The 25797-nt window shown below is 40.9% G+C and overlaps 1 protein-coding gene across 3 annotated transcripts in view; it reads left to right on the top strand.

The window, feature by feature from the left end:
- ttll11 (tubulin tyrosine ligase-like family, member 11) overlaps positions 1–24225 on the top strand; it is a 33983-nt gene extending 9758 nt beyond the window's left edge. For 2 of the 3 annotated variants that reach the window (XM_034709946.1, XM_034709947.1), the window contains 7 exons: positions 6619–6909; positions 6994–7278; positions 8378–8473; positions 8571–8683; positions 18114–18356; positions 20453–20559; positions 22641–24225. In XM_034709946.1, the coding sequence (XP_034565837.1) occupies positions 6619–6909; positions 6994–7278; positions 8378–8473; positions 8571–8683; positions 18114–18356; positions 20453–20559; positions 22641–22957 (1452 nt within the window). In that variant the 3' untranslated portion in view covers positions 22958–24225. Of the gene's footprint in view, positions 1–6618; positions 6910–6993; positions 7279–8377; positions 8474–8570; positions 8684–18113; positions 18357–20452; positions 20560–21056; positions 21445–22640 lie in introns of those variants that run through there. The other variant, XM_034709948.1, reaches the window with a different exon arrangement.
- The last annotated feature ends 1572 nt before the right edge of the window (positions 24226–25797 follow it).

Raw genomic sequence — 25797 nt, forward strand, 5'->3', positions numbered from 1 at the left:
AGTTGCTCTTTTTTGTGCACCATTTAAGGAAGGCCTCTCCTCTGCACTTAAAAAAAGCAACAGAGAGAGAGAGGAAGGTAGAGAAAGAGAGAAAGCAGTCTTGGTCCATTGAATATGTAGAGAGATCAGGGGTAGCCAGAAAAAAGCAGTGGACCAGAGAAGTAAAGACCTCATTTTCATGCTCCATCTTGATAGTTAAGAACATAAATACGTCCAGCCATGCCAAAAGAATAAAGACATGGAGCGTCTTACAGATACAGACAGGCAGTCACTTATAGTTGGTCAGAATTTAGGTTTTAGTGGTTATTTTTATGCATCAATTCATTTATTTATCATGTATGAAACCTTTTGGAAGTGTGTAGAAAACAAATAAAACCCTACATAAAGAATCATCCATCACAGTATTTACAACAATGTGAAATTCAGCCAGATCTATAAAGCCCCACAGTTTAAGTACACCCAGTTTTCACAGCAGGAAGTTTGACTAGCCTCAAACAGTACAAGCACATCATTTACAAACACTAACAATGGCTGAACTCCATTTCATTCCCTTATTTTTAATGCAGATGTCGGCCTTACCAAGCAGGTGAACAGGCATGGCTGCATGGCCCTCTGCCTGATAAACCTAAATGGAATGCAGCCACCACAAATGTCATTAATTACACCTGCACTTATCCTGCTATCACAGGTCAGGAGAGGTCTTGTGTTTGCAGATTAAGCTGAGAACGTTCCCATCTTGGCTCTGATAAATGGGACGGATTGCAGGTTGTGTCTTGTGATCTGGATAAACCTCCCGAAGGGTTCTCCGAGTAGAAAACACATCACTCATTTCATTTCATTGTATCACAAGAGTGTTTATGTTTTCCACGAAGTAGGTCATGATCGGCTTTGTGAGAAGTGAAAACTGCTTCTTACTGTGTTTGTGGTTGTTGATCAGGCTACGGGGAAGTTTGAAGGAGTGATATTTTCAAAATAAAAGTTTTTTCTAAGAATTTTGAAATAAAGTTTGATGCGTAAACCTTTGTGGTTGAAGTTGTACTTGCCTTAGGACACTGTAATGAAGGCCTGATTTACTTGAACAATGTTAAGTAGTGTTACAAGATAAATAGGTGGGGGAATTAAGGACAAAACATTGATAGAAATAACATCAGAATCTGCTCGGAGCTTAACTGTTACTTAAATACCAGGAATGGTACCAGCCCGGATTCTCTCAATCAGTGCATCCCAAGTAAAGTAAGTAAGATTTATTTATAGAGCAACTCTCAAGAACAGAGGTCACAAGATGCTTTACAACAACAAAAAGAAAAACAAAAGAAAAAACATTAAAAGGAAAAAAACAGAGATTGCAATGAGATACAAAAACATGACACAACAACAGACGGATTAAACAAAGGCAAGTCTAAACAGAAAGGTCTTCAACTGCTTTTTAAACCTGTCAGCAGTGTCCACAGTTCTGAGTTCCAGAGGAAGACTGTTCCAGAGTTTAGGACCAACAACCTGGAAAGCACAGTCCCTTTTAGTTTTTAACCTGGTACAAGGCACAACCAATAAACCCTGATCAGAGGACCTCAGAGTCCAGCTGGAGTTATAACGCTTCAGCAGCTCCCTGATGTAGACTGGAGCCTGACCATTGAGCGCTCTGTACACTAGTGTTGTAGTCAAGACCACATTAACCGAGACCAAGACATATCCGAGACCGGAGTGCACTAAGACCAGGACAAGACCAAGACATTTAGGAATTGAGAGACCGAGTCAAGATCAAGACCAAGTCGGGGCAAAACCAAGACAAGACCAAAACCATATATATCAATGAAAAATCATTATGAGAGTTAACAAAATAAAAGACTTCTGTTTGTTTTATTTAAGTTTGCTTTGAATACTGTTGACAGAAACAAACAAGGTTTGGTTTTGTCTTTGTTGCCTTTCTTTTGACTCCTTAAGTTTCGTTTTTTTTCTTATCACAGTAATGACAGGGACACATAGTGAGTCAGTGGTGGTCTTGACCGGTCTTGATATAAAATACGGAGTCCGCCCAGGCCCAGTTTAGATTAAGCGGCCTCTAGACCAAGACCGGTCTTGAGCACTACAACACTACTGTACACAACAACAAGAATTTTATACTAGACTCTACATTTAACTGGAAGCCAGTGCAAAGATATGAGGATCAGAGTAACATGAGACCAGCATTTTGGACCACTTGTAGGCGGATCAGGGAAATATTGCTAAGACATGTGAAAAGAGAGTTACAGTTATCCAGCCGAGATGACACAAAAGAGTAAATAACAATTTCTAGCTCAGCTGTGGACACTAAAAAGGTCTGAGTTTGGCGATATGTCTTAAGTGATAGAAAGAAGAACGAACCAAACTATTCACATGCTGGTCCAGGCTCAGACCCTGGCCCATTTGGACCCCTAGATTGCGTAGGGCAGGTTTAACAGCAGAGGACAAAACCCAAGGCTTTTCCTAAGCCTCTGAAACAACACAGTCAGGAGCTGAGATAAGAACTTCAGTCTTATCTGAATTCACATGAAGGTAATTCTCTGCCATCCAACGCTGAATACAGTCCACACAATCAAGCACGACAGTATTCCTATTTGCTCTCTCATCTCTTTCACTCTTCCTAATGTGTCTATTTCATTAGTAACACACCAGGTTTTAACGTTGTAGACTCTGCTGGTCTCTTCTCACTTCCAGTGATACTTTCCTCTCTCAGACCACCACTTGTCTCAGCAACAGTTAACGTGCTCTTAAACTCTTGTGTCATGTGCTCGCTTCATTGCTCATTCTCCTCCAGGCAGAACACACCAACTGTTCCACTTTTCTGAATATTTCCCTTTATGGTCATCAGGCGCTTCTGAACACATGGTTGAATGTAGCAGGATTATCAGTACTGGGAGTGAGTGTAGGCGCTCTGGACGGAGACGAAGAGCTGTGAGGAGGGGGGGTAAATGAGAGTCCCTCAGCTGTTGACTTCAGTGTTGACACATGTCACAGCCTGTTACTAAGTGTGCCAATCAGCAACAGATAAGAGACAGATTGATCTTGATTTGTTTGTGCTCATTAATATATGATGAGGATGTGGAGAGTCTGAAAGATCTGTTTACACTGACAGATTTTAACTCTTTTTTTTTTTTCTCCATGTTGTTTTGACAAGTTAAAACCTTTCGATACTAATCAATGGTGTGTGCTCATTTTTAAAAGCAAACTCAAGACCTACCTAGTCTCCCTTTTAACTGAGTTTTATTCTTTTATTCTTATAACAGTTTTATTTCACCTTACTTTATTTATTTATTTATTTATTTATTTATTTATTTATTTATTTTCTAGTTCACATTTTATCCACTTTTTTATTTATTTATTCAATCTATTTATTTATTTATTAGGTATAGCATCTTATCTCCTTTTAAGGGTTTCATATTTTAGTGTTTTTATTATCTTAGAAATGTATTTTATTTTGGTGAGTTTAATTTCCTGTGTTCAGTTTTAACATCTAATTTTACCTCCAGTGTTTCCTCATTAAGATATCATGAGAGCATTTCCTTAGTTTGTTCAGCAACTTCTTTTTTAAATTTTTTAAATTTTTATTATTATTATTGTTGCATATATTGTGTTCTTAAAGGTGACATATCACGCTTTTTTCATCAATATATATTGGTCTAAGAGGTCCCCAAAACATGTCTTTAAAGTTTATGCTCAAAAAAACACTTTGAAATCAGATTTTGGCATGCCTGAAAAGCCCTCTTCTTCAGTCCTCCTCAGAACACTCTGTTTTCCCTCTGACCACGCCCCCTCAGGAAGTGGATGTGCCTCGGCTGTCCAGCACGTTGATCTAATGTTTACATGTTGGCTGAATATACACGGCTGCTCAGAGATCACGTTACTTCAACCCTCTGAATCTGATCCAGAATCTGATCCTGACGGAGAGGCGCCTGTAGCAGGACCTTTCTGAAGGATTGGTCACAGATTTAGTGTTTCTTGTTGTTTTATTTATCAGTATGTAGACGTGTGTCTTGGTACACAGCTACGAACAAGTAGCTATGTGGCTATGCTAACTAGCGCTAGCACTTATCCATGATAAATAAAAATCATCCACTAGATCTTCAAATCTGCAGACGTGGGGAGTAAAACCGACCTCTGCCAGAAAGGCAGCGGGACCTTTTCTGAAGGATTGGTCACAGATTCTGTGTTACTTGTTGTTTTATTTGTCAGTATGTCGACGTGCATTTTGGTACACAGCTACAGCTACAGCTATGAACGTGTAGCTATGCTAAGTAGCGCTAGCACTTATCCATGATAAATAAAAATCATCCACTAGATCTTCAAATCTGCAGACGTGGGGAGTAAAACCGACCTTTGTGTTTATTAAGACAGCCTACAACTAGCATGCCTCCCTCCTAAGCTCCTTGTTAGCACACATTTGTGCAGGTAATGAAAAACGGAGGGGGGATTCAGTATTATTTTATACAGTCTATGGGCAGAATAAGCTCCGAGCTCTGACTCCGTGACAGACCGGATATTGTTGTTACGTAACAAAAACACGGAAGTCTGAAACGGCACGTTTTACACACATTTACAGAAAGGTGGAGAAATCAAAACAGGGGCAGAATGGATTTTTTTCATTCTCGGGGGGTTTGTAGACATGCCAGGGACACATATTTCAGGTAAAGAACCATTAAAAAGTCCATTTTGCATGATATGTCACCTTTAACCTTAGGATTGTGGGGTGAGTTTGGGGTCGGGGCTTAGGATGGGATTAGGATGGGGTTGTCTTTTTACTTTTATGTGTCTTTTTTTAAAATGTATTCTATTTTAAGTTGTTTTTATGTACAGCACTTTGTGTTACAATATCATTGTATGAAAAGCGCTTTATAAATAAAGTCTGATAGATTGATTTTGCAGATTTAAGGTTTATAAGCACGGATTATAAAGAGAAATTCATTGTGCTTTCACTTAGAGATCTGTTATAATAATAATAATAATAATATCTAAAAAAAAAAAGCCTTGACGTGGATTTAGATAATAGTTAATTTGCACGGTGCGTGTACAATTCCAGCCTGCGGCCACCCCCCCACACATCATTCCCCCAGTTTCCTGCTCTATCCACTTACCTCTCCAAATAAAGGTGTGAAAGCCCAATTTTTTTTTTAAAAAGGCTGATAATTTGCTTATTTTTGCAAACACCTGTCAGCACATCGGTATTGATGTCAGTGAGTGTGTTTTAAGCCTAATTTTTTAAATATATATGTGCATTGAATGGGCTTATGTTCCTGGTTTAGATATATTACATTCCTGTATAGCTGCATTGATACACAGTGGCCAGCAGGTGGCATCAGAAGACCACAATTTCATTCCATTTCTTTTTTTTTGGGAGAGGACAAGACTGCTTCCCTCTGGAAATTCTTTCAAATACATCTTAGGTCATAATGTGTTATTGTGTTTCATTGTGTTATAACATAATCATTGGTAACACGTCTGAAAAAGTGTTAATGCTGCTTTGCTTTTGAGTTGAGATAAAGTTACAGATTATATATGTGGATACAGAACAGATACAGGTATCCATTTATATGTGATGCTCTGGCAGTAAATCATTGAGGCTTTAAATCTGGATTTAGATCCCATGTTTTTAATTTCATGTGTTAGTTTGTCTTCTGAAAGTATTGTGTCTTTGTTTGTATCTCCATCCTGTCTGTTTCTAATTTTAACAACAACAAAAAGACATTAACTCTGTAAAACACAACATTACATTCATGCTTCTTAAAGGTAAAATTATTACCAGAATCTCAGCAGAAGCTTCCTGAACACAGAGGACACTTTGAATACAGAATAACATGCACTTTGTCCTTTAACTTGGCATTTGATTTACCGTATTGGCCTGAATACAGGATGACCTGAATCATCTGGCGATAAGGATATATTTACTGCACACGTCTTTTGTCAGTCCATCACAGAGCTAACATAGACACACAAACAACAAATCACACACACTCACAGAATTGAATATTCAAATGTGCCTGCCCGGCTATTTACGCTTGTATTACCTCTAACATCTCCTTCATCCGATTTTCATTAACATGCGCGCAAATTTAGGCTCGCCATCTTTGGATATTCACCCTGTGACACCTCTTGATAGCTCTTTAATGTCTCTGCTGCATTGGTAACAGTTTTCATCATAACTCTGCCTCAGTTCTTCTTTAACTTGTCCTACTTCTGTTCACCGTGTCTCTCCGTTTTTCATTTTCTGACATCAGCGTGGTGAGTGAAGGCTGGCCTCAGTTATGAAGGGTACACTCCCTTTGCAGTTAAGTGGCGCCGTCTGTTGTGATGAATGTTGACATTTAATGAGCAAGCAACCACACTTTTAGTCAGATGTATTTCGAGGAAAAACCCTGTCTTGTATTCAGGTCAGTGCGGTAAATCAAAGTTTTCTTCCTCTCAATTTTGGGCATGGCAAACTTATTGAACACCTCTCACACATGATAAATCTTTCTGCCCCACGTTCAGAAAAAACCTTCCTAAAGATTGCCAGAGCATGAAACCAGCACCAATCAAGGTTTATTGTAGGGTATAGTCAAGGCTTTTGTAAACGGTATCCTCCCCTCTCTCTTATTTCTGCTGTAGATCCGCATGGTGAAGGAGAAGGATCCCACACTGAATCCCACCTTCATTGTCAAGCCGGATGGAGGCTCTCAAGGGGACGGCATCTACCTCATCCGTGACCCCAGTGAACTGAGAGTCATGGCGGGTTCGCAGGCCAAACAGTCCGTAGTGCAGGAGTACATCCACAGACCCCTACTTATCGACAAACTCAAGTTTGATATCCGCCTTTATGTCCTGATAAAGTCTTTGGAGCCATTAGAGATCTACATTGCCAAAGAGGGCCTGACGCGGTTTTGCACTGAGCCCTACCAGGTAGACACCATGACACCAAAGGTTTTATTCTGAAGCTTCTATGTCAAACAGATAACTAATGCCACTCTTGTGTCGTTTGTGTAGGAACCAAGCCAGAAGAATCTCACCCATGTCTTTATGCACCTGACAAACTACTCTCTCAACGTCCACAGCGGGAACTTTGTGCACTCAGACAGCCAGAACACAGGCAGCAAGCGGACTCTCTCCAGCGTGCTTTACAGGCTGGCAGCTAAAGGTGTAGACATCAAGAGAGTGTGGTCGGACATCATCGCGCTCGTCATCAAAACTTCTATCGCAGTGGTCCCAGAATTAAAGGTCTACTATCAGGCGGAGATACCGCCTGGTAAACCGGGACCTACGTGCTTCCAGGTAGGTGGAGGGCAAATTTGTCAGTATATCTATTTATAGGTTCAAATAAAAATGCACAAATAATGATCAATCCAACCTCCATTCAACAAGCAAACACCTCTGATGTATTTAGTAAAAAGACTCTGTAACTTAGCATTTACAGTGAAGCTGAGACTCACCAGAATCAGTTGAACAGGCACTCCTCGGGAGTTAGTAATGAACCAGGAAGTCAATTTTTAATTTTCCAGACACATCTAGAGAGTCAAACTTTGCTTTGCTTTTCATCTTGTTTCTCATATACAGAGGGTTCCTGAAGATTAAGTCTAAAAATAGATTTTTTTAAATCAAAGGTCATAAAATGTCTTAAAAAGTCTGGTGAGGAAACTTTTTATTTAATGTGTGCAGTTAGAGTACTTTGATTTCATCTGTCTTCTTCTCTGACATCAATTGCACTGCAGTAGAAGCCATTCATTGCGAAATAGGCTAGCTAGCTGGTGACTGAGTATTCTTCTGCTGCTGCTTCTTAGTCTGCCCTCTGTTATAGGCGGCTGGCTACCAGCATTGATAAGCCACTACTGCATTGACTATGAACTAATCAGTTACACAGGAATACTGTATGCTTATTTTTTAGCACAATATCAATATAATTTTTTTTTAAAGAGACAGTAACATACATACCAACATAAATACTGGTATATAGCGTCAGTCCTAATCCTACATTGGAAACAGAGTAACAAGATGAGCTAAAGTTAACAGCAGCTGGTGTACTGTCCCACAATACTGAGCACAATGCCCCAGCTTAGGTTCAAGTTTTCAGCTGTTTGTTTTTAGGGACAGCACTACAGGTAGTAGACATAAATTAGTATTAATACCAAAATATCTGTTTCTCATTATCATCAGATTTTCATATTTAGCTCTACAAAAGTAATCCAGTAAAGGAGGATTAAGGAGCAAAACTTGAAATGTTGCATTGGACAAAATGTAAAAAAAACTGGTGCAGGAGCTTATGACTCACTGCTGACTACTCACCTTATAATTAACAGGAATTCATATAATTTTATAAACAGATAGTGTACAGTCTTCTGTATTTTGAAATAAAAAAATTATGCTTGTGTCTCAGATATTAGGTTTTGACATCTTGCTGATGAAGAACCTGAAGCCAGTGCTACTCGAGGTCAACTCCAACCCCAGTATGAGAATAGAGCATGAACAAGAGGTAAGAATGCATGTCAGATTTAAAGTCATCACAGTGTTCTCATCATTACTGTTCACATTGCTTTAAATAGATGTGTGTGTGTGTGTGTTTGTTTCAGATGTCGCCAGGAGTTTTCGAATACGTTCCCAGTCCAGTGGATGAAGAGGTGAAAGTGGGCGTGATCAGGGACACTCTGCGCCTTATGGACCCAGGCCTAAAGAAACCTGCAGTGTAAATACACACACTTACACACACATATTGAAGTTTCAGCTCTGACATCGTCCACTCTTTGTCTGCTGGTGTCCACTTTCCAGGACATGATATCTCACTCTCAGAGCCCAGCTCAGCAGCACTCCACAGCTCTCCATAAGCCTGTTAACTGGAAAAATTAAATTCAGCTGAGCGGTGGTGGAAATTCACACGTAGCTGTACAAGTCTAGTTGCTCAGGCTTTCTGGCTGACTGCTTCTGTATGCTCCCTGGCTATGAATCTTTTTTTTTTTTTTGTAGTTTATTTTCCTTTCTCAATCTGTTTTTCTTCTCCGACAAGAAGATTCACCGATTCTATTCTGCCACCATCTTTATTCTCGCTCCTCTTCCCCAGGTTATCTTCGTTATCAGATACTTGATCTGCTTTGCTCTGCAAGTGAGCAGGATGTCATCTCAGGGATAATACCTGCTTAACTATTACACTCATGTACCAAACCATATTCATATAATTCACCTGTAATATCTTTAATCCTTGTTCCTCCTCCTTTGCTTCATTTCCATTGTGCTAGAAGCAGCAGAACTTCATCTTGTACTTTAGTGGTTACACTAAGTTATAATACAGTAAATGTTCTCCTTATTAATTCTAATCTACTTTCTTTAAAAGACCCCTAATCCTTTAATCTCATTTGCCTCATACTTTTAATGTAGACTTAGACCTCATGCTCTGTATTACAGGGGGTTACTCAAAACCTAATACCTGTAGCTTTAGACAGATTATAATTGAGCTTTTACTGTTTTATGTTGCTCATTAGTCAAAGGGAAAAGAGAAACTACAGCCTTTCCATCATCAGGTAGCCAGTCAGGTCACATCTTAAGCAAAATGCTCAAACATTATTGAGTTCCATCGTCTCAATTGTGAGTATTAAAGCTCTAGTAAGGAGTTTTAAGCTGCTTTTAAAACAGACTGAAATTAATACTGTCACCTCCTAACTGTGTACTAAATAGGATAAGACAATAATCGACAGGACATATTGTCTTTAGTTTGTTGTTTTAATGTCTTAAAGGTAGGTGACAGATGAAGTGATTAATTACATGCTTCATAAATAGTCTTTGTTTGTATTTTCCACAGTCAAATTTCTGAATGAGTGGTAAATGTAAGGCAGGGGTTCCCAAACTTTTCAGCCCACGACCCCCAAAATATAGGTGCCAGAGACTCGCATCCCCCACTGTCCCTCAAAGTGATTCAATGTGGCTTAATTTAGCTGGTCTGCAGAAAATTTGCCTACCTATATGAGCATGTGGCTGTGTTTCCTGTGCCGTTATGAATTAACCTGCTGCTGCTGATGCTTTTGATAATTAACTGTTAACTAACCCTAAACTTAGGAGTCATGTGGCAACAAAGAAAGGCAGACGACTCATTACATTTGCTATTTTCAAGGTTTTATTTCAAGGTTAGCTTCTATTTTTGTCCATTTTTAACTATAATGGGTAAAATGTACTATTTTTAGATAACTTTAAAAAAAAAAACACATTCTGGAAGACATCTCACGACCCCCATTTGTGTCTCGCGGCCCCCACTTTGGGAACCCCTGATGTAAGGGATAATGTATGGTTAGCAGGTTGTTGTGGGAAAAAGAATCCCGACAGGGTGAGACAAGACCCCGATGCGAAGCACTCTGCAGTTCACACACCTTTAAAAGTAAAACGAGGCAAATGTCACAACTTTGAACCCTGCTGCTATCATCACCACCACTCATTGTTTAAGTTTCTTTGTAGAGACTGGTAACGTAAAGTGTCCCTCACCTGCTCTGCTGCCGTTGCTAATATTGCTGGACAGGATCCAATATGTAAACATCTGTAGCCTGCCGATTTAGCTTGTTAACTGAAGCTAACGTTTTAGCCACATTGTTTACTAATATGATGCTAACGGAATCTCCGGTTTTACCTCACCTTATGGTCTATGGTGTCAGCAAGCAGAAGCTAAATGTGTCTGAACTCTTTTCTGTGGATTGATTTGACATGATGTGTGTTCAGTTTGTTAGTGAAAGTTAATCACCGCTGTCAAGGGGTTGTCAAGGGGTTTTTTACCAATTGGAATCAAGCATCTTACGCCGGAAAGATCAGTAAGAAAGCCAGGTAATACCTGACTGTTGAAGAGCAGCAGAATTAAATTGTTTTGTCAAAAAAAATACATATATACCGCAAAACTTCTAATAAAGGCCTGTCCCAAATAAAGGCAGGGCCTCCTTTAGTAGCCGCATGTGGCTGTATGTTTTGAGAGATAAAGGCTGGTCTTATATTGACAGTTTTTCTGTCCATCTTTGGAACAAAGCCTCTGATTTTTCATACCGACACTCGAACACCACACTTTTTCTAATCACCAAAGCAGCAACGAGAAAACAGCAATAGGACCATTTCCTATTGATTTTTAAAAGAAATAACGTCATCAAGCTTTCTTTCACCAGTCAATTATCATTAAGAATCTTTGTTATGGAAATGGAAAATAGAAGGTTGTTTTGGTAGTGTGCAGGTAAACACTTTGACTGACACCTTACCCTGCAGCAGAGGTTTCAGATATTAAAAACAACCATAAAGAAACAGTCAGTATTCAAGCCAATGGGTTTTTATAAACAGCTAAAAAAAACCTCACAGGATCTTCAACACTTCAAATGTATCTTTGGGTGGTTGACCCTTAGTATGGCATAAAAGATAGAATTTTGAAAGATGTCATCTGAGTCTTAAATGGACATTTTTGTGTGATTTGACGTGTAGATCAAGTGATTGCTGGATCAATCAAGAAAATAACAGTTGGGCCGATATTAGCTCACTGCCGGTTTATTGTTTTCTTGATGGCTTACTCCAGCTTTTCCACACATCTGATTATTTATGAGGGGGGAAATCAAACCCCAGATGATCATGGGAAATAAGCCGGGGAGCTCAGAAATTTGGTAACAATTTGTATAAGAACGTGACAGGTTTGTGATTGACATGTTGACAGTTTTGTTTTCAAATATCTCAGGATGAAATAACTTCCAGGGAAAGCCAGGGGGATTAAAATGTTCAATAAGAAGACTGAAGATAGAAGCTGCCATTCAAAATCAGAATCAGATTTACCCAGGTTGCATTTTAATGAACGTGTTTTCTCCGGCAAACTTCCAAAATTGCTAACTAATGGTCTTTGGGAGTACAAACAAAATGTTCCCAGCGCCATTACTGGAGGTTAACTAATTTGTCACAGCACAGATGGTCAACCAGGGAGTGAATGCATATTGTGTTGTGGTCATTGACAGCTGTTGTGCAGTGGGATGGATGGGATTCAATCATTCAGAACACAGAGTTTCAACTGAATTCACCCCCCTGTATGGATTTGACTTGTTAAGATGAAGTGAAAGAGAGAACTGAGCAGGGCACACAATACAAACGTACAGCTGAGTACAAAAAAAATGTGCGGCTATTTAAAGGAGTCAGAGTGAGAGCTTATATAAGAGAGATAAGTTCACACAAGATGGCAGAATAAAAGGGAGGGAAGTGGCATTTTGCTGAAAAGGGTGAAGACAAAAATGGGGACTCGTGAGGAAAAGGGTACGATGGTATCAGTGACTCTTGGACATGTACTCCTCGCTCCCAGCTCATTAATGATGTGTTAAATGTCTCTGAGGTTGATTTATGAGCCTTTATGTGAGGACAGTGTGAGAGTGTGGGTGAACAAAAGGCTGAAATTCATTGACACACACCTCAAAATAGGGACACTATTACAAAGGCATCATCTGCATGAAAGGAAATAATAGGTGCTGAAGTGGTTTGAGTGCAATCCACGGCAACTGAGGTCAAACGATTTGTCACTGTTCTGTATTTTCTGTTCCTTACAGAGTTTCCTAAGAAATCACATACAACTTGCACTGAAGGCATTCTTAAGACCTTTTCTGACCATACAGTTACAAGAAACAAGACTTGGTAGGAATTCTGACCTGCATATATATATTATTATGTTATGCTCTGGAAATACTCAAAAGATGTTGATTAATGATCCTGCACTGAAGGGTATATACCAGTTTTGCACATATAAAAACATGCCTTTTGTATATTTCTGTCCCCCTTACTTGAGGCGGAATTTATAAGGAGACTAGCAGTTATTGGTCATACCTTGGTTTGAGTTTAAAATTCAAATTTTCCACTCATTTTGCTGCTGTAAATGCCAATTAATATTTCCTACAAGTCCCCCTCTAGCTTCCTGTTTAAATGGAGACACAAAAATGATGCTAATGCATTTCAGTCAGACAACTCACATTTAAATTGTTTATTGTAGCAGCAATACATATTCAAGTTTGGCGCCCAGGCTCCGGCCTCATCACTCCCTGCAGATAAGTTTACATGCAGACATTGAGGAGTGATGAGCAAAACATACTGAACACCCCCCGGAGCCTGCAGGTGGATGCTGGGGTGGCGGTGGGGATAAAAGAAAATTCAGCAATAGGCATGCAGGCAGCAGAGGCGTTGACAGGCAGAGGGAGAGATGGGAGATTTTCCCAGTTTGAATAGGCCGCCAATTTGAGAGGCAGAGGGCAGGATTGGATGATGGTTATGAGAGCTGGACATGTGACGTGTATAGCATTGCAGCTCGAGTTGTCTGCCTGAACTAGCTCGCAGGCGTCGCTCCATAAGTGCAAAATAATGCAGTTACCTAAATGTCCACTTGAGGCTGGCTTTTTTTTTTTTTAATCGTATATGCTTAGATGATATGAAGGTTAAGGTGAGTTGTGCATAAATAGGTATAATTTGGGGTGTGGCTGATTTGACTGACAGGTTGGGGTGTTTTCCCCATGAACCGTATCAATAATGGATGTAGTATGCGTGACGTCACCCGTCTGTTTCTGAAGTGCTGTTTTGAGGCCAATCGTCAGCGGGAGCCATATTGGAAATGTTGAACTCAACATAACTGCAGTCGAGCGAGTGTGACGTAAAGAGGCGGGCTTTGAGCCTCCTAGCCAACAGCTACAGTGTTCCCGCCTCTCAATCAAGTCAGCTGTGCCTCTCATTGGAAAACTTGTGATATTAACATCTTCGAATATGCTGTGTTATAAAAAAAATTGCACCCCGTACAGTGTGTGCCAATCGAGAAATGAGCTATCCAGACTACACTTGTTTTTTGTACCAGGCTGTAAACATGTTTATTTCTGTTTATTTCTGATGAACTGCAGTTTTTAACACTTCAGTATTGGCTTCAATTCTCGCAGCCGGAGGTTGCCGCTTGGTTTTCCCTCTAGGAACAGAGTGAACAGAGCAGCAGACTGTCTCTCAGATAACACACAGGCAGCGCACTGCAAAGATGGTAAACTTAAAGACAGTATCACTCTGTTTAAAAGAAAGGTCACACAGTGAAATACTCACTCCTACTTGTCTATCATTTGAAACAAACATTAAAATGCCTGCTACAACTAAAAACAGCACCAAGAGATGGGTAAAAGTAATCCAAAATGTAGCCATACAGTATGGTAGAAGGATGTTTCTTATAGTTTCATTACTAGAGACAACCCCTTCACTTTATCACATTTCTGTATCTGTTCTCAAAAGCATTGTTATTATAAAAATGAGGATTATTATCCCTCAAATTGTGTGTGCATAAAAACTGTGAGAAAAGAGGGGAGTTTGAATCTTTTGCACACACAAAAGGTTTATTGTCGCCAGTGGGAGTCTGTTTGCTTTGTGCTTGGGTATGACTCATTCACTGAGAAGAGCTCAGAAAATAAATTCAGATTCCTGAAATTGAGATAGGTGTGTGGACAGTTTGGATTTCTTTTCATTGACACATCTGCCACCTTTAAAGACTTTCAGCAGCAGGAAACAGCTTTGAAGATTAATTCACCAGGAGGCCAGAAATAGCATTTATACAGGGTAAAGACAGCTGAATTAGGGCCCGGTCCTCCTCGCTGCACTCAGCTAACATTTGGCACCAGTCCACTGTATGTCTTTTTAATAACCTGCCATTCTTCACCTCTTACCCTCTTGCCTCACTGCCATCATTTCCTTCTCCACCACTGTACGGGGATGTTTGGAGACATTTTCTCCACTGTCTGTCTGGCTGTCAGCGTCTGCTGCTGAAGACGTGTCCGTTTTTAGCCTGTCCTGTCTAAACAGATGTGGGTGGTCCCTCTGGCGGCTGAGGGATGATTGATTCTATTAAACATTCAGCAGTGCTCTCTCAGTGCCATTCACACTGCTTACTAATTCATGGAGAAAGAAACTGTCTCATAAAAGTCAACAGGACTGTATCCCCTTGACATGAGCGTACCTTTGTGTGTTTCTCTTCTCAGCTTGTGTGCTTAAATAAAACGTGTTGACTAAAGGAGTCATCCTTAAATGCTGTGCACACCCACACAGGTGCTGTTCACTTATTTCGGCTACTCAAGTCTGAGTGGTGACAGTAATTTAAGGTCACTGGTCTCCATGAACTAATGATAAAGATAGCGGTGTAATCGGCGATGCCTTGTGATAACGGGTGCAGAGAAGCTGGCAGGAGATGGGGGGATATGTCAATCAAAAACAGAGCGTTCATACCTTCAGGTTGCTAAAAGTAAAACTGTCTAGACTTCTTGGCTTTCAATCATTTTGAGAATGTGATGGGCAGATACATCGAATTTCACAGAGAGGAAGTAGAAATTTAAAAAAGGGCCAATCTTACACAACACCCATCATGTAGTTTTCAAAAATAGTTCACACATTAGTATTTTTAGATCATAATAATTTGAGCAGATCTGATTGAAGTGAGGTGAAAAGTAACCTTTTAGGGTGGCAGGTTTGGCTAAATGGCTAAATGGTTAAATCACAAACCCCACATATGGAAGTTATAGTCCCCAAAGTGGTAACTCCACCTTTGGCTGTTTGATGCATATCTCCTCCATCTCTTTTATTCCCTGTTTCAGACTGGATCCACTGTCCTTCACTCAACTCATTGAGATTTTGGCAGCGGATTGTATCCTCTCTTACAGGCTGTATTTTGTTCCTTTACCTCAACAATTTTGACTGCCCTCTCTCTAACTCTCTCCCAAGCTCTCTTTATTTTTGTGAAAAAATAGTAATTTCAAGTGATGATATACACATTTGATAGGGGGCTCCTGTGTCTTCTAATCTGCTTTTGCAGTCTGCAATTGCACATGTGCATCCTTTTCTTTGGAACGTAACGTTGTTGCGTTGTTTTACTCGGGACAATGATGCTATTTTTTGATTGGCTGTTGGGTAGCTATATTTCATTCTTTTTTTTGATTAGCTGGTGCGTGGCAAGCTCTGAAGTCTACGAGAAAGCCACTTGATTCCTACCTGTTCCACAAAGAAAAAAGGCGCAACTTGGTGGGCGTTGTCCAAGTAATTAGTAGTAGTCAAGTCAAGTCAAGTCAAGCTTTATTTATAAAGCACATTTAAAACAACCACAGTTGACCAAAGTGCTGTACAGATATTAAAATACAATATAATCAAACACAATATAACAATAAATTAAAACAATAAAAGAATAGTAAGAGCTCAATTTAGGAATTAAAAGAGCAAAAAGTAAAAAGCCAAGGATTCTTGTTTAGCTGGGACTGAACGCCAAGGAGAAAAGATAGGTTTTCAGGAGTGTTTTAAAGTGATCCATAGACTGTGCAGCTCTAACCTGGAAAGGTAGGCTGTTCCACAGCTTTGGGGCCGCCACTGAGAAGGCTCTGTCCCCACGAGTAGAGTCTGGACCGAGGTACTGCCAGGAGCAGCTGGTTTGACGACCTAAGTGCTCTGGAAGTACTGTGAGGCTGTACAAGGTCTGATAAATAGGACGGTGCCAGACCATTTAAACACTTAAAAACAATTAATGAGACCTTGAACTGGATCCTAGAGTTCACAGGCAATCAGTGCAAAGATGCAAGGACAGGACTGATGTGATCCCGCTGTTTCTTTCCAGTCAGCAGGCGGGCGGCTGCATTTTGGACGACCTGTAGACGGCGCAATGCTGACTGGTCGAGACCAACAAAGAGTTACAATAATCTAAGTGTGATGTAACAAAGGTGTGAATATCTCTCTCGAAATTGTTTCTGAGAAGATATGGTTTCACTTTTGCTAATAGTCTTAACTGAAACAAGCTTGTTTTAACAATAGAGTAGTAATAATAGTAGTGTCATGTGAGTGTGTGAACAGGTTGAAATGCGTGTGTCTCACGCCCAATGAGCCCTGTAAATGTATAAAAGCCCCAGAATGTCACTAAAACAAAATAAAAGACTTGTGGCTTCAGAAAAACTATACTCTCTTGGGACTCTCGTGAAACTTTTTTGTCTCTTTTGACCACTTTTGTGCCTCATGAAAACAGTCTGCTGGACCAGTGGTCGATAGGCTCCTTTTGACTAGAGTAACTGGCCAGACTTTTGGGCGGCTCAGTCTAGAGGGACTTGGTTTTGGAACCAGAGGTTCAAAAGTTCAAGTGTTGGTTCAGACCAAAGTATGGGAAATGGGCTGACAGCTGGAGAGTTACCGGGGCTTTTCCCTGGAGCTCTTGAGGAAGGCACAGAACCCTCAACATCTTGGGGTGCCTTTTCATGTGTAGCCCCTTTACTTCTGAAATCCCTCCTTTAGTGTGTGTCCATTGGTTCCTGTGTGTGCATGTGTGTGTATATCCATCTTATGTGTGTTGCATGATCAATAACACTGTGTAAGACATTTAATTTCCTATTGGGATAAATCAATCAAGTTTTGTCTTAGGTCACTGACACAAGTTCTTAAGTGTACGCCATAAATCCACCACTGCTGCCATCATTTGTCCCCCATCAATAGCTGTAATGGATTTGGTTATATCTTAGCTTAATGTTGTTTCATTTACTAATGTGCTTTGTAGAAAGGCAACACTGATCCAGATTGGCTTTCCAAGAGGCATCACCTGGCCCACTGAGTCACAGCTTTCCATCACAGCCTCCATCCTTTGGTCATACTTTGATAAGTATCCAAACTCTGAGAGGGGGGATCAGATTTCTCTTCATTAGAATTTTGAATCAAAGCTAAAACCTGTGGCATGCAGATGCACCCCCCCACTGGTGCAGTTAAATGTTGTTGATGTAAGCACAGACAGTAAAGAGGCTGTACTGAGCTGTGAGATGAAGAGTTATTTATCCCTCCCAGAACATTACTCTTCCTGTTTCCCCTGCCAAACCACACTGTGCATGCTGACTAAAGTGCAAAGCTGGGTTCATTTATCTACTTCAGGTGGTTGGCTCGTAGTAACTCAGCTGACAAAAGCTTTTTTGGGTTGGCCTTATAATCTTCTGCTTCAGTCCTGCAGAGCTTGAAGGCTGTTACTTTGCTCTGCTGCTGTACAGCACAAAGAGGAGGGCAGCTTGGGACTCGTGCACTCCAAGCTTCTTCTTCAATGGATAATAAAAGCAGTAACATGCGTAGTAATCACTTGTTTTTGTTTCTGCTATGTTCTTTTGTGTCCACAGTTCCCAAACGAGGCCTGGTGGGACTGAACGTGGAGAGGAGATCCCCATGGAGGCAGAGACGCCAGCGAGGAGCCCGGATGACGGAGCTCTGCCCTCGCTGTGTCTGAAGCAGGTTTACCCCAAATACACCAAACAGTTCAACTGCCTGCGGCTGGTGGAGCGGACTGCAGCGCTCTTCATACGTTTTCTTGGGGTCAAGGGAAACATGCGCCTGGGACCCACTGCCTTCCGGACCTTCATCAGGTACGATATCCATCTTATAAATACCCTGGATCTCCTCGATGATGACGAAGCATTACTCTAATTGAGAAACTTAGAAACAAAAATGTATCACAGAAGCTAATTTCAATGCAACCCAAACAAATCAATCACACTAAACCATGATATTGATATGGATAGGTTGTATTACCACCTTTATTATGTGAGCCACCAAAAAGTGCTGAACAAGCAAAAGATAAATCACCACTAAGTACGACAGCAAAGCTACATTTTAATACCAAACGTCCCCTGAAAAGTTAGATAATACGAAACAAAATCCTTTATGCTTTAATCATTAGTCTGCTTCAGAGAAATCTAATCTCTCGTCTCTCTCTGATGCTGATTGGTAACTTCCGCTCTATAATATGGCACACACATCTGTTCAGTATAAAGGTAAGTCTTAGGGTGTTTGATCATAATACTCTGAAAGAAGCAGTGGTTTCAAGATGGTACCCCATGTCTTAGCATTAATTTGACAGTTGAGGCTATTGACTGTATATAAATATGGACGACGTGCCTCCATCTCCTCCAATCGTAAAAAAAAAAAAAAAGTGAAGCCAAAATACCACCTTGATGTGGTTGTTAGAGTTAAGGTATTGTCCTCACATCTTTTACTCTAACTGAAACACACTCATAACTAACCAGTTACACATGACAGATCCCTCAGGTGGGTAGAGTCCACAGCAGAACAGATTCTTGTGTTGATTTGAAGCAGACACTCACGGTTATGCAAAGTTGAGTCTCGATTAGCATTTGTAAAGTTTTCTCTCCCTGTTCCTTATCCACTCTGCGAGTCCAGTAACAAATGCGTCAACAATTGTGTCAACATTCTCATTTTCTAGTTTGACCCATGTTCCATCTGTTGTAATGGAGGAGGCGGGCTTTAAGACCTATACTGCAGCCAGTCAGTAGGGGGAGCTCTAAAAGTTGCGTGCTCGTGCCCCATCAAATATTTTAATACCTGAATTTTTTTTAAACCTTCATTTAATTTTTATACTATATTTTTTAATAGGATCCTCTAATCTCCAACCGTTTTTTCAAGAAGTCCTCTACTTGAGCCTTATATTCAAACCCCCCTCAAAAAACATCCACCCCTCTTCTCCCTGTAGATGGTTGCATGAGATGGTTTCTGACAGCAAGTAAACACAGACGCAAAGACACCAAGCTACAGGTAGATCTGTGACACCGGTAGCTGACAAATTGTTATGAGTTCAACAAACTTCTGCACTGTTTAAAGATTTTATCCATCCCTCATTAAAGTGGGTTAGCCCTGTTCTTGCTAGCTAACTTAAGTTGTGACGGCTGATGATGCAGAGGTTACTGTAGGTCAGATAACATTTAGCTGTAGGTAATAAATATGATTTAAAGGACCAAGATAAATGACTTTAAAAAGCACATAGTGATGGAGATTAATGTTACAGAGACAAAATATAGTGTCAACGCAAACCTCTAGAGCTGGGATTCTACCTAGGTTAGGGTTATGGTTGCAAGGATTAGGGCCAGGCTTTTGTGTAAGTATAAAATGTCTCTTAGGTCAGGGTTGAGTCAGTGTTGGGGTGTAGGGTTACCATCAGAGGGCCAAGGGAGGATGAGGTTTGATTTATTTATTGCATACGTCAAAAAAAAACACCATTCCAAACACATCTTACCCTACACCTCAGTTTGTTGTAAAAGTTACCAAACTAATCTCACTAGGCTAAAGTGCACTGCTAACAGCAGTTGTTAAGGGCTACTAAGCTAATTAGCAATTAGCTTTGTAGCCTAAAATCTTTGCAAAACATTAAACAGCATGTACACTTACCTTCATTTTTACTGCCGTTGGATTCCACAAACATTACACTGAGTGCTTGTGCTTTGTGATCTGTTATACAAGTCTGTTTACGAGTCTCCTGCCAGCTGCTGTCAATCAAACCTGGACACGCCCCCAAATATGGATTTAAGAAGGAGCATCTGTGATATTCAAGGCTTTTTCCTACCTGTTAATAATTAAAATCTTAAATTGGTACATATAAAACTTGAGAAGTGAATTCAAATGTGATTCAAGTTGAACTACTAACGTGAGACTTTGTTATTTTTCACAGGACCTGCAAACTGAGCAACAGCAATTTCACCATGGCCTCAGTGGACATCCTCTACATCGACATCACTCGCCGCTGGTCAGGAGCCGCGCCTGATTCCAGAGAAGCAGGTAATGCATACCCACACTCACACACACACTCACACACTCACACACACACACACACAGAAAACAATGTTACAAAGAAACACCACACAGAAGACAGGGATCGGGGTCTACTTGAGACCCGGAGTAAATAATGTGCAGGGAGATAATTGCGTGTCATTCTTTGTCAGATCTCCTCTGACACAGCGCTCGTGTAATTGAAATGAGCTGAGATCACAATGTGACAGCGAAGAGAGTATCCGCCATGAATTATTCAGACTCTGCACCTTGTGAGGAATGTTTGCGAGACGGAGCGGATGGATGGATGGAGATCACATGGAGCGGGATGGAAGGGCCTGTACGGAGGAGACTGCGGGCTGAATTTAGATGGAGCTCATACGTATTCAGAGAGACTGAAGTCGGAGTCTGATGTTTCTGTGTCTGCGCGACCGAGGATTTGTGGAGAATCAAGAAAAGGCAGAAAACTTGTGTTTACAAATTATGACTTCCATTTTTTTTTTCAGGAAGTGAAACTTTGGAAGGTGATGCAAAGTTTTTCAGAGAACACTTGAAGGAAGTCGTTTAAATGCCGTCATGCAGCAGCCGTCTTGTTCAGCAACAGTTTAAAAAATCCTGTAGAAGATGATTCTCCGAGTCTCGCTGTGTTGAGTGAATTGGCATTTCATTTGTTGTTTGCAGTTCAACAATATTTCCTCTTCCTCCTGAAGAATAACAGAACATGTTGTACGTACAATGCAGGAGGTCATCGGAAGGAAAATAGACCTCCAGCTCATGTTTTCTGAGCACTTCATTGTTTTCTGCTGCATCATTTGACCTTCAGCTTCTTCAGTCTGAAGCAAAAACAATCTTTTCAATAAAAGGATGTTCAAAGACGAGTGGAAAAACTGCAGGGAAGAGTTTGAGTCTGTGAATTTGGATTGAGATGAGTTTAAGGGACATGGATTTAAGATCCAGAAACAAATCTATGTACATGGAGAGCATGTTAGCCTCCACAGAGGTCATGGGTCGTATGTTGCCCCTAGTTCTAAATATTTGTAAGTTAATTCTTGGAAAGAGTTGGGCTGTCTTTCTTTCCATTTTTCAAGTCTTTATGCAAAGCTAAGTTAAAATTCTGCCAAGAGGAGGGAGAAAATATGGATACGGCATGATATTATACATTAAAGCTGAGATATCATGCAAAATCGACTTTTTAATGGTTCTCTACCTGAAATATGTGTCCTGTCTACAAACCCCCGAAAATGAAAAGAATCCATTCTGCCCCTGTTCTGATTTCTACACCTTTCTGTAAATGTGTGCTGAAACGAGCCACTTCAGTTTTCAGTGTTTTTCATACGTCACAACGACATCCGGTCTGTAACGGAAGTCAGAGCTCGGAGCTTGTTCAGCCCATAGACTGTATAAAATACAACTCAACCCCTCCTCCGTTTTTCATTACCTGCACACGTGTGCTAACAAGGAGCTTAGGAGGGAGGCATGCTAGTTGTAGGCTGTCATAATAAACACAAATGTCAGTTTTACTCCCCACGTCTGCAGATTTGAAGATCTAGTGGATGATTTTTATTTTTCATGGAAAAGTGCTGGCGCTAGTTAGCATAGCCACATAGCTACATGTTCGTAGCTGTGTACCAAGACACACGTCTACATACTGACAAATAAAACAACAAGAAACACTAAATCTGTGACCAATCGTTCAGAAAGGTCCTGCTGCAGGCGCCTCTCCGTCAGGATCAGATTCTGGATCAGATTCAGAGGGTGGAAGTAACGCGGGTCTGTGAGTAGCCGTGTATATTCAGCCAACATGTAAACATTAGATCAACGTGCTGGAGCGCCGAGGCCACATCCACTTCCTGAGGGGGTGTGGTCAGAGAAGCTCATTCTCATTTAAAGGCATAGACACAGAAAACAACCTGTTCTGAGCAGGGCTGAAAAAGAGGGGTTTACAGGCAGACCAAAATCTGATTTCAAAGTGTTTTATGAGCAATTAACTTTAAAGACATGTTTTGGGGACCTCTTAGACCAATATATTTTGATGAAGAAGAGCGTAATAAGTCACCTTTAACAGATTTGTATTTGACCTTTTTTTCCAGGTATGGGACTCCAAGCCTTCGTTGAAGCCTTTTTCCACCTGGCAGGTCGCAGGTTCAAATCCCTTCCTCTGAAGGAGCAGGTCTTCTCCCTGCTGGAGCTCTGCGAGGCTCAGCTCGACTCCCAGTCGACCATCGAGGACAGACGCTCCGTGAGCTGCAGCCGTGCACTTTCGCGAGGCGTCAAGACCCAGACGCCCGGCCTCACCGCCAACTCGCAGCTCGGCTCCCCCGCTCCGCTGAGACGAGCAGCCAGCCAGGACTATCGACTGCACCAGAAGCTCAGACCACGCACTCTCAGGGCCAACGTGGAGAACTGATGGAAGCCTCCTCTACGCGAGGGAAGAGATTATCCATCTCTTCACTTGCAGCTCCTGAAGAGATGGATGATGGGAGCTGAGAGGAGGGATAGCTTGACCCCTGCTGGCTGACTTGCAGGAGCGCTCTTCTATGCCTGATTGCTTTTTTTCCAGAGGAGGAAGATGCCTGCGGGAGGTGTTTGAGTAGAAATGAAACGAGGGGTACAAGAAGGTTGGTGCGTTCTTTTCCCCCTCCCTCTCCTGCTGTGATCATACATGAACAATTTGGTCCAATCGGGCGGAGCAGGAGGAGGAGGAGGATTCCACAGGGCAGCTATCTGCTCCTCTTCACCTTTATCTGGCTTCACAAACACTGACACCAACTTTCTGTTCAGGGAAACATCAGCTTCTCCACGTTTGATGCATTTACACTCATGAATGAAGGGTGCGAGGGAGTGTCCTTACTAAGTGTACTACAATCTTCAATTTGCACAACAACTCTTTGAACTCAAAAATTTGCACAGACATGGATGTGAGGTTGACTGAGCAGCCTTTGTGTGGACCTATTGTGACTGTTTGAGTGTGTTTGTGTGTGTGTGAGTGTGTGTGTGTGTGTACGTGCTGTATTTTATTTTGTGTTAAGCTCAATAGTGGAAGTCTATTTACAGCCAGTGGCTCAGCTGTGCGTCCGAGCTCTGAGAGCCCATTAGTGATGAGTTAAGTGAATGAGTATTCAAAGGGAAAAGGCCACGACGCCACTTATCCTCTTTTTCAGTTCAGCAGCTATTCCAGTCGGGCAGTTTCAGACCTCCAGCTAACATCTTTGTAGAAACTTACACAACTGCCATTGGGGGGGTTATTTGTTCAGGCGTCGTTGCATGGCACCAAATCTCACCGTCCTCACATAACGCATTGTTTCAGATGCTTTTGTGATAAACCTTTAAATGTCTGATTTGTTCATCGCTGACAGAAGAAACTGAGAAATGAAAAAGGTTACAGACTGTTTCAAATGATTAACCCTGCAGTTACTCCCTCATCACTGAAGTTTGAAATGTATGTTTCCTCCTCTCACACTAAAATTATTTAATAAACTTGTCACAAGCAGACTGAGAACACAAAAACACTCTACTGTTCATACTGTAGGACTGACATGTGGCAGTGTGCAGTATGTACCCAATGACACTCAGCTTATTTATGTGATTACCATATTTAAGATTGTTGGTATGGATGGAATGAATTTATAGTTCTTGTTATTGCAAAAATAAAATTCATTTTGCTTCCTGAACTAATTTCACTCTTGTTTATTTATTATTTATGTCACAAAATATATACTGCAGTGGTTCCAAAAACAACATTCATATTAAAAAAAGGCAGATTTAAGTTAATAGAGAAGTATATTTAAAGAGGCCGTGTTGTGCCTTTTTGTTCGTGTTACACAAAGAAGTTAAAGCTGCTGTTGGTAGTCGTGATATAAACATCAGTTCGGAGAGAGATTTCGAATGTCAACACTACCCCTTCCCACCAGATGTCCTCTCACTCACCTCCCCCTCCCCTCTCTGCTCCCTTAACCCCACCCACAAAAGATTATTATGCACGTTCTATGAGGAAGAAGTGGCTTCCCAGCCAATCAGGGCAACAGAGGGTCGAGGAGCTCTGATTGGACCGTGATAACGGGAACGAGGGGAATAATAACATTCCTTGATACAAAGGCATTGGAAAACAGAGATTTCACCATAATCTCAAATTAATCCACTTACAGATCAGTACTGATGGGTATTATGACCTTTTCTCCAAACCCAGCAGAAACAAAGTACAGTTTTTTACACCATTCCTACCAACAGCAGCTCTAAACGTTGGATGTCAATACTCAGTTCCAAATTGCGAGGTAAACGTGTGTTGCAGTAATCCCCATAAGAGGATAAGACCACAGGCTGAACGTCTTGTTAAAAAAGTCACACAAGAACTAAATGAGATTTGCTGAAATTGTTCTTTGTTGCTGGGGTTTTTCTTGTTCCCTTTTCGAAGGCTGTTTTCGAAACCGCCTGCTTCATACTACCTATGAATGTAGTATGCAGTACGTACTACATACTAGTCCAATGTGGAAGTGCTAAAAACTGCAGCTCATCAAGGATCCGCTTGAGTCTGGCTCCGGAAGTACCGGAAACCACATACAAACCAATTCAAAAAAGCCGATCTTTACAGCAGAAATAAACATGTTTACAGCCTGGTTCAAAAAACGAGTGTAGCTCATTTCTCGATCGGCACACACTGTACGGGGGGTGAATTTTTTCATAACACTGCAATTTCGAAGATATTAAGATTAGGAGTCTTCCAATGAGAGGCACAGCTGACTTGATTGACAGGCGGGAACACTGTAGCTGTTGGCTAGGAGGCTCAAAGCCCACCTCTTTACCTCACACTCACTCCACAGCAGTTAATGTTGAGTTCAACATTTCCAATATGGCTGCCGCCGCCGATTAGCCTCAAAACAGCGCTTCAGAAACAGGTGGGTGACGTCACGGATACTACGTCCATTATTTATACATTCTATGATTTCAACATGATCCTGATGAAACACTGACATAAGAAGTTCTCCGATTCTTTATATTAGTAAAAGTGTAATTACTGTAAAATAAAATAACCCCAAACTTACACATATTTGCAGCACTTTAGTACATGTTTTAGTATTTTATTTAATCTTACTACATTCCCTTTTTTTTAACCTGTCTTTGGCTGCACAGGTTGAGCTGTGCCAGTTTTAAATAGCTGGTCTATTTGTCCTTATAAAGTTTTTCTTAATATGCATAAAATAGATATCCAAAGACACTCACCGCTCCTCCCTCTGGCCTTTCCGATTCAAA

Source organism: Notolabrus celidotus, chromosome 19 (genome assembly GCF_009762535.1).
Source record: "Notolabrus celidotus isolate fNotCel1 chromosome 19, fNotCel1.pri, whole genome shotgun sequence".
NCBI lineage: Eukaryota > Metazoa > Chordata > Actinopteri > Labriformes > Labridae > Notolabrus > Notolabrus celidotus.